Raw genomic sequence first — 10,035 nt, forward strand, 5'->3', positions numbered from 1 at the left:
AATTCTGTTTTTCTAACCTTACCACAGAGGGAAATATTTTGTGGTGCAATCAATAACTGCCCTATTAATAATGCCCTGTTCCATTGTTCTTTCCAAACATGGATTCCACTCTGAATTTCAGAAACAGTGGTAGGAAAATAACAGATAACAGAGAAATTAGAGCTCCTAGGTTTAACTTAGGGCCAAAATCAAAAGAGAAGAGACAATTCAGAGAGAGGAAGGAAGAAGCTGAGAGGGTCGTAGTGTAGAACACTTACTTTTAGGAACAGAGTGTCCCTTAGACTTCTGGTGAGTTGCCCAGAGCCTCTTCAGTTTCAATCCAAATGACAATGCTTCTCTGAGTCCTCCTCAAGTAATGTTTCCACCACTAAAAATTGGATCTACAAGAGCTCAGATGTACTGGTAAAAAATGTCAGGGGCCCCCATGCGGGCCTCAAGCCTCTTTTAAACTAGGCCCACTTCTCTGTCCTGGGCCAACTCCCCTGTGCACTATATTCCTTCTTCTTCCAGGTGCCAGGTATTCGGCCTGTTTCTTCTCTTCTGAGCTGCCACCACCTACTCTATTTCTCAGGGTTCCTCTAACCCCAAGACTGGCTGTGGAGGAGGACACCAGCTTCCCCCCTTCCTTGCTGTCCCTGCAAATAAACATATAGGCTCTTCTAGTTTCAGTATTTTTCTAATGGCTACAAGAAAATAGAGAGGGAACAACAAAAAGCAACAATATCGTACCAGAGATTAAGATTATAATAACTGTCTCCACTTTAAAGTTCCTGCCACCAAAAACCAAATTTTCTAAAACGTATTTATTGAGTATTTAAAAAAGTACAAAGTACTAACATAGATATACAAATATAATCTAAAACCAATGGAACCTTATATAGACATAAAGATTTAAAGATACTCTGCTTTTCAAAATACTTAAATCACGGGTCCAAAAATAATTACCATATTCATTTTACCAAAGAGGTACTTTTTTCTCTTTAAAATGTTCGGTTATATTCCCTTGAATTTAGTAGATGTCTGAAAGTTTGCTTTTTAAAGGTTTTCATGAAAAATGTTCAATATATTTTATCCAATGTATATGAGAATTAATATACGAAAAGCATATTATGATTTACAAAAAGACAAGTGTGTCAAAAGCAGCTAGCTTCACTAAGTGAATCCTAAAATTTTAAGGTATTACCAACCATTTCTGTCTCTAAATATTAAAAATTTAATAAAATGCTGTAAATGGTGTTTAAAAACCTGGATATCTCATTTTTAGAAATCTAACTTCTACTGAATATATAAACCTAACGTCAATATTGTGTAGGCCTTTTTTAAAACAACAGTAAGTCACATTAGTATACTTATACTCTCATGATAATTTATTTTCTAACAGACTGTAACATTCAAAACACATGTTATGTAAATATTAGACTATAAGTCACAGGATTATAATGAATTAATTCAAAGGCTACATTCCTTTAAAGGCAAAGGAACTCAGTAACTAAGTGCCAGCAGATCAAAAATGTCACTGACTTTGAATTTCCTGGATGATTTTCCTTATCCACTTAATTCACTTAAGCGGTTTTTTAGAAGACTGACTTATTACACTGTAAGATCACAATAAAATAAAGACTAAAAATAGGCAGAGATCATTTTATCTCATTTGTATAGTCTAACAGATTGCCATTTAATCAAACTAAAGATATTCAGATATTTGCAGTAAAAATGTGTCTCTGCGACTGGGCTCACCTCCAACTACTTATTATAACCTATTAGAGAACTCGAATAAAAACACTAAACAAAACCTTGATCTGACCCTTCCAGACCTCTGTATAAAAAAGGAAGTTTAACCTATTGTGTATTCTATAATCAGATACTTTTTCTTGAGGAACGAAATTAAATTACATCTTTTGCTCCTAAAGAGGGTTTCATGATTTTTCTTTGATTCCTACACACTAACACAATAATGCAGCCAACATTATAATATCCGGAATGGTGGGGGGGGGGGGGCTGCATTACACCCAGCGATACGAATTCAATCGCAGTAGCTAATGCCTCCCTTAAATAATTTATTCTCTTGGCAGCAAAAAACGTGACAGCCTCTTCAATTACCCCTCACCGCAAACCATCGCTTGGGTCGTGATCAATCTGACCCAGCGCCTACCGCCGCCACCACCTCCGTCTCGCCTCCTCCCGCCGGGTCTGCGAGGGTCGCGGGAGGGGGCGGCGGCCGCAGGGCGTCCTCCGTGCCGCGACCCGGCGGCCGGCGGCGCGCGGGCAGGCCCGGGACTCACCGGGTGGAGGTGCCCTTCCGCACATCGCACATCATGCACTTGAAGGCCTCGGCGCTGTTCCGGAAGGTGCAGACGCTACAGTCCCAGTACCCCTCATCCGACGACGGCTTCGGCTGCCGCTTCGGCCTGCAGGACACAACGGACACGACGCGCCGCGGGGTCACCAGCAGGCCGCGCCCGGGCCCCGCGGCCACCCCGCCCCGCCCCCCGCCCCAATTCCGCGCCCCCCGCCCCGCGGGCCCCGGCGCGCCGCGCTCCGGCCCCGAGCGGGAGGGAGTCAGGAAGGGGGAGGGAGCGAGCGCGGCCGCGGCCGCAGTCGCCGCCGCCGCCGCCGCCGCCGCTCTGACACCGCGGGCTGCCGCTCCGGCCGCCGCCATCGCGTCTCCATTGTGGGGCGACCGGCGCCGGCCCCTCACGCGGCAGCACTCGCGCCGCGGCGGCGCCGCCCCCGTTCTCGCCCCGCTGCCCGGGCAGCGAGCTGGGCGGCTGCCCGAAGCCGGGCCCGGGGGCCCTGCCGCCGGCGCAGTCCGGGCCCGGGGGCCCGGGCGCTGTTACCTGGTGGGGCTCTTCTTGTCTCCCATGGCTTGGCTACCAACGCACGCCGAGACTCGTCGCTGCGGCCGCTCTGTTTGTCAATAAGGAGGATAATAAGCCGGGCGGAAGCGGGCGGGGGAGGTGGGAGGGAGGGGGCGGGGAAGGCCGCACAGCGAGCTCGGGAGCCGCCGCCGGAGCCCACGCAGCCTCCAGCTGTCGGGGAAACTCCTGCCTGCGCGCACGTGACCCGCGCCCGCCAATCAGCGGCCGCGCCGGAGACTTCAAACGCGGCCAGCGCGGCCCTGCACCCGCGGCAAGTTGGCGGGCGGGGGTGGCGGCTGCGGCCGGGGGCGCCGGCGTCGCCTCGCCGCCTGGTCCTCCCGGGTGGCGGGGGCCGGCGGGGGTGCCACGCGCTCCGGAGCCCCTCTGGCGGGGAAGCGGTTGTCCTGCCGGCCGGCGGGGGATGCTCCGTCATCCCGCACGAAGCCTGGTCCAAGGTGGGGCGGGCGTTCGGAGGTCAGCCCAGCTCGTGATGAGAGAGCACGGCCGCGCTCCCCAGGTAGACCGCTCGCCCGGCCTCGCTGTCCTTGGCCGCTCAGGCCTGGCCCTGAAGGGTACCTGGGGGAGGTGGGAATCATCAGTGCTATGTGTTTTAAGACACTGTCTGGTTTTACGCACACAAATGCTCTATCAGGTACAGACTGTCGCTCTTAATTCAGAGAAAACGAAACCAAGGCTCAAGAAAGGTTAGGTGACTTCCTCTATATTACATAATTAGAAAATGACAAAGCCAGGATCTAACCCTGGTTGAATTCCAAGTGCGCTCTTTTGGCCTCCCAGACATCTACGGTAACTACTTAAAAAATAAAAAGTTAACTTCACACCTGTTAGAATGGCTGTTATCAAAAAGATAAGAAATAGCAAGTGCTAGGGACCACGTGGAGAAAACGGAGCCCTTGTATACTGTTGGTGGGAATGTAAATTGGTGCAGCTATTATGGAAAATGGTATGGAGTTTCCTCAAAAAATTAAAAATAATAGTATTAAAATATTGAAAATAATAATAAATATCCAGCAATTCCACTTTTGGGTATTTATCTGAAGAAAACAAAAACACTAACTCGAAAAGATATTTGCACCCCCATGTTTATTGCAGCATCATTTTGCAATAGACAATACATGGAAACAACTTCAGTATCCACTGACGGAGGAAAGGATAAGGAAAATTTGGCATATGTATACAGTGGAATGTTATTCAGCCATAAAAAAGAATGGAATCTTGCCACTTGCGACAACATGGATGGACCTGAGGACGTTATGCTAAGTGAAATAAGAGAAAAATAAATACCATATGATCTCACTTGTGGAATCTAAAACAAAACCAAAAAACCAGGCCCATAGAAACAGAGAACAAACTGGTGATTACCAGAGGTGTGGGGAAGGGGCGAAATGGGTGAAGGGAGTCAAAGGTGCAAACTTCCAGTTATAAAATAGATAAGTCTAGGGGATGTAATATACAGCATAGTGACTATAGTCAATAATACTGTATTGCATATTTGAAAGTTGCTAAGAGTAAATCTGAAAAGTTTTTATCACAAGGAAAATATTCTTAACTGTATGGGACAGATGTTAGCTAGGCTTATTGTGGTGATCATTTAGCAATATATACAAATACCAAATCATTATGTTGTACATCTGAAACTAATATAATGCTGTATGCCAATTATACTTTGAGGTATAATTGCCCTTGTTTAAAATAACAAGTTTGCTTGTACCCAGAACAATGTCTGTTGACTAAGAAAAGAACACCTTTCTCCCAGGTGTAATTACCTCAACACTGGATGCCCTCATCTTGTACTGACTCTAGAAACAGCCATCTGACTAGGCTCTGAAGCTCCAGCCCCACGTCCCCAATCTATTCAGTTATCCACAACCGGATTAATGATAAAACACTGGTAACATTGTGCCACCACTCTGATCAAGAACTTTGCTAAGGCTCTCAGACTCCTTAGCCTGGTATTCAAAGACTTCCAGACTTTCTCCCCACCTCCCCAACTCACTCCTCATCAGAAAAGCTGCCTCCTAGCAAGACTGCAGATGAAACTCATTCCTTCCCTTTCCAAAACCCTTCCTTCGTGCACAGGGCTTATATTTTCCTCTTGTGTCTGCCTGTACTGTCTCTACCCACCTTTCTAGGTTCACAGCAAGTTCAAATTTCTGTAAAATAATCTTATAGCTAAAAGGATCTTAATGTACTGCAAAAGAAATAGTAGAGTCAGAAGTCCAGGGTTCTCAGCTTACTTTCCTGTTCCTTTACTGATGGACCTTGGAAATTGTGCTTAATTTCTGTAATTCTCAGCTTATTCATTGGCAAAATGAATTTTTTTTTTTTTGAGAAATATTAGCCCTGAGCTAACTACTACCAATCCTCCTCTTTTTGCTGAGGAAGACTGGCCCTGAGCTAACATCCATGCCCATCTTCCTCTACTTTATATGTGGGACGCCTACCACAGCATGGCTTTTGCCAAGTGGTGGCATGTCCGGACCCAGGATGTGAACCGGCGAACCCCGGGCCACTGAGAAGCGGAACGTACGAACTTCACTGCTGTGCCACCAGGCCAGCCTCATGAAATCTATTTTGATGAGGCTGTGGATTAATAATAAAATAACTAACATTTTTAGTACTATGTGCCAGGCACTTTGTAATCTCTTTACACAAATGCATAGTTTAGAGGACTCAAAGTACTATGCAAATAGTCTCATCAACTAGCCTATGGCTTCATTTGAAACACAAGGAACTTAGAGCCCTGGTTAAATGGTTTTTCTTTAATGAACAGGCCAAGATTAGAGCTCAGATATCCTATTAGTCTTTCACCAAGCCATGCTTTCTGATTCGAATCACCTCAATTTACAGGCTCTCTGACCTCACTGCACCATTTGTACTTTTGGCAAGTGTCACTTGTCAAGACTCAGACTTTGATTCAGCAACCGGGAAACCATGAGGAATGTGATTGAGAAAAGCATACAAGAAGAGATCTTCGGCCTAGTTTTCAATCTCCGAGTAATGCGACGGGTAAACTTAGGTAAGTCGCTTCCTTTTTCCCATCTGTAAAATACAGGAGTTAAAACTATTATCTCAACTAAGGTCCCTTCCCAGTCTAAGGCACTGTGATATTTTTAAATTCTTCATCTGGACGGATCATCATGGAGACTGACAAGAACTGGTCTACTTGCAAGAGTGATGGTAACAATGTACTTTTTTTTTCCTGAGGAAGATTAGCCCTGAGCTAACACCGGTGCCCATCTTCCTCTACTTTATATGTGAGACACGTACCACAGCATGGCTTGCCAAGCAGTGCCACATCTGCATGTGGGATCTGAACCTGGAACCCCAGGGCGCTGAAGCGGAACTCGAGAACTTAACTGCTGTGCCACTGGGTGGGCCTGGCAACAATGTATTTTTAAAGCAGAAGAGGGGCTGGCCCTGTGGCCGAGTGGTTAAGTTAGCATGCTCTGCTCCAGCGGCCCAGGGTTTCGCCAGTTCGAATCCTGGGCACGGACATGGCACCGCTCATCATCCCATGTGCCACAGCTAGAAGGACCCACAACCAAAAATACATGGCTATGTACCGGGGGGCTTTGGGAGAAAAAGAAAAAAATAATAAAATCTTTAAAGCAGAAGAAAAACAAATCAAGCTCTCTAAAAATCCCCAATGCTGCAAATCACCATTTTGCTACAATATCACCTCCACCACTAGAAAGTAGACTCTGCCTCTGAATCATAAACTCAGGAAGGGCAAGAACTTTTATTCACCGTCTTCATCACTGCGTCTCCAGCCCCTAGAATTGTCTGACACATAGTAGGCACTCAATAAATAATCTGAGGATGAATACATTCACCTGTGTCACAACTCTTGAATGAGGTATTTTTTCATAACATGATTTACAGCCTATTAAACCATATTGCGTGCAATGGGTGGTCAGTAAATGCTGAAATTTACAAGCCTTCAAACTAAACTGTACAATTCTGCAAAAGTTCTTGTAGATGAACCAGGAACCCAGTTTCCTTGGAACACAAAAACACATGCTCTTGCACTATACCAACTGCTTCCTATTTATTGGCGCTTCCCTTAGAAGAGCCCCTTCCCGTACTAGGCTTCCATGGAGACAGTAATACAATAACTGCTCCTCTTACTTCACCGGGAAAGTCACACCTTTTCCCTAAAGTGTTTCCTACTAATCTGGAAGAGTGGCCGGTGGAGAAGGGAAAGATCCTCATCACTAGAGTGGGCCAGGTTCTTAACCATTCAGCTGTCTTTTCAATACAGTAACAGAGTTCAATACTTTAGATGTGCAATTCACCACGGTCACTTGTAAAATGACACAAGCACTTTAACAATAGTTTTAACAATTTAACAATGAAGTGTTGAAGTTTTCTAAAATTAAAATAATCCCAAGGTCATTGATATAATAATATTCGTCTCCATTCTAATATGCTTCCTAAAATGGCAGAGACTGGAGGAGTTACTGAAACTGTGTATGGAATCCTGTGCACTGGTGCACAGTAATGTGTTCTCAGTTGAGGTAGATAAAATGATTGAGAGGCCCTGTCTTAGATCAAGATACTGACCTGAGGATCCCAGAGACCCCAGGCTGTTCTGATAAGTCCTGGGTTTATATCAGTAAGGCAAACACAACAATAATAAAAACTATATATTAAAGTTTTGTACATAGTTATTAGACAACAGGAGCCAAAACATGGAATCAGGAGTGCCATTTTGTATATCACCTGGAATGTGAGAGAAAATGATATAACTGAGGGGTAAATGAGCTACAAACCTTCCCTGAGAGGACTCAAAATGAAGGGTAATGATAATAAGCTACAATTGTAAAAACAATCAGATTTTAAAAGATTAATTGTTTTGGTTTTTGTTTAGGTGGTTGGTGTTTTGTTTGTTTTCGTGAAATGGAGATACCTTTACTGATTTAGTTGGTTATAAAAGTTGTATGTTACCCTTGTATTAGTTTCTAGGGTGCCAAAACAAAATACCACAGACTGGGTGCTTTAAACAACAGAAATTTATTTTCTCACACTTCTGGAGGCTAGAGTCTGAGATTAAGGTGTCCGCAGGGTTGGTTTCTTCAGAGGCCTTTCACCTTGGCTTATAGATGGCTGCCTTCTCCCTGTGTCTTCACATGTCTTCCTTCTGTGTCTGTCTGTGTCTTCATCTCTTCTTATAGGACATCAGTCATATTGGATTATGGCCTACCCTCATGACCTCATTTTATCTTAATTTCCTCTTTGTAGACCCTGTCTCCAAATACAGTCACATTCTCAGGTACTAGGGTTTAGGACTTCAACATGAATTTTGGGGGTGGGGGGGCACAATTGAGCCTGTAACACCAGTGTTTAAGCAGTTCAGCAAATATTTTTTTAATTAACACATCCAGCATATTTTTGTAACATTACAAGTACAGGGTCACAATTCTCATCTGAAATCCTTAAGGCTGGATGTGTTTCATAAGTAAGATGTTTTGGGATTTTCAAAAGGCAATATGGTACAAATACTACATAATTACCTAACCCGCCAGGTGGGTTCTGAAATAGTGCCCCATAATCAAATGCATTAATATTTCTATAAAACATATAAATATTCATACTATGTGGGAAAGAAAGTCTGTAAATCACCTCATAGCAGTTCTCCTTAGGTTTTATTGCTAAATGATACAGGTCAGGTAAAATATGAAAATGCTTTCAACTTTTAGTGCTTTTTGGTTTTTTTGTTGTTGTTTTTTAAAGATTGGTACCTGAGCTAACAACTGTTGCCAATCTTCTTGTTTTTTTCTTTTCTGCTTTTTCTCCCCAAATCCCCCCAGTACATAGCTGTATATTTTAGTTGTGGGTCCTTCTAGTTGTGGCATGTGGGACGCCGCCTCAGCATGGCCTGATGAGTGGTGCCATGTCCGCGCCCAGGATCCGAACCAGTGAAACCCTGGGCTACCGAAGTGCAGCACTTGAACTTAACCACTCTGCCACAGGGCTGGCCCCAGTGTGCGTTTTTGGATTACAGGATTGTGGAAAAAGGATTGTACATCTGTAAGAATTTGAGGACAAATTAAGATTGAAAAGATTAAGATTAAAAACATCTATCCTTTTTTTTTTTAAAGATTTAATTGTTTTCCTTTTTCTCCCCAAGGCCCCCCGGTACATAGTTGTATATTATTTGTTGTGGGTCCTTCTAGTTGTGGCATGTGGGACGCTGCCTCAGTGTGGTTTGCTGAGCAGTGCCATGTCTGCCCCCAGGATTCGAACCAACGAAACACTGGGCCGCCTGCAGCGGAGCGTGCAAACTTAACCACTCGGCCACGGGGCCAGCCCCTAAAAGCATCTATACTTTTTGACACAGCAATTCCCCTTTGGGGAACATATCCTAAGGATGCAACCTGAAGTGCATAAAATGCCTTTACACAGACAGTCATTGAAGCTATTTTAATAAACATTGAAAATAACATGAGTGCCCATCAGAAGAGGAATAGTTAAATAAATTATGATCTAACCAAAGGATTGGATTTTAAGCAGTCATTAAAAACAATGTTGAGGATTTGAATAGATAGTTTTCCAGAGAAGGCATACAGATGGCCAACAGATATGTGAGAAGATGCTCAGTATCACTAATCCTCAGGGAAATGCAAATCATACCACAATGAGATATCACCTCACATCTGTTAGAATGGCTGTTGTCAAAAAGACAAGAGATAGCAAGTGTTGGTGAGGATGTGGAGAAAAGGGAACGCTTGTACATGGTTGGTGGGAATGTAAATTGGTACAGCCACTATGAAAAACAGTATGGAGGTTCCTCAAAAAATTAAAAATAGAATACCATATGATCCAGCAATTCTACTTCTGAATATTTATCTGAAGAAAACAAAAACACTAACTCGAAAAGACATGTGAATCCTCATATTCATTGCAGTATTATTTACAATCGCCAAGATATGCAAACAACCTAAATGTCCATTGAAGGATGAACGGGTAAAGGAAATTTGGTGTATATATATACAATGGAATATTATTCATCCATTAAAAAAATGAAATATTGTCATTTGCAACAACATGAATGGACCTTGAGGGCATGATGCTAAGTGAAATAAGTCAGACAGAGAAAGACAAATAGCATTTGATCTCACTTATATGTAGAATCTAAAAAAACCTCACTAAC

At 43.8% G+C, this 10,035-nt stretch overlaps 1 protein-coding gene across 16 annotated transcripts in view; it reads right to left on the reverse strand.

Annotated features, from left to right (window-relative positions):
• Window positions 1–3,395, reverse strand: part of YAF2 (YY1 associated factor 2) — a 77,479-nt gene extending 74,084 nt beyond the window's left edge. For 5 of the 16 annotated variants that reach the window (XR_011540378.1, XR_011540375.1, XR_011540376.1 and 2 more), the window contains exons 1-3: window positions 2,838–3,060; window positions 2,283–2,408; window positions 258–635 (exon numbers count right to left, since the gene is read on the reverse strand). Coding sequence is in view for 3 of the 16 variants with exons in the window: in XM_070621047.1 (XP_070477148.1) it covers window positions 2,283–2,408; window positions 2,838–2,863 (152 nt within the window). In the remaining 13 variants the exon portion in view is untranslated. Of the gene's footprint in view, window positions 1–257; window positions 636–2,282; window positions 2,409–2,837 lie in introns of those variants that run through there. The other 11 variants (XM_070621042.1, XM_070621043.1, XR_011540377.1 and 8 more) reach the window with 10 other exon arrangements.
• Window positions 3,396–10,035: the final 6,640 nt, after the last annotated feature.

The sequence above is a fragment of the Equus przewalskii genome, chromosome 5, assembly GCF_037783145.1.
Source record: "Equus przewalskii isolate Varuska chromosome 5, EquPr2, whole genome shotgun sequence".
NCBI lineage: Eukaryota > Metazoa > Chordata > Mammalia > Perissodactyla > Equidae > Equus > Equus przewalskii.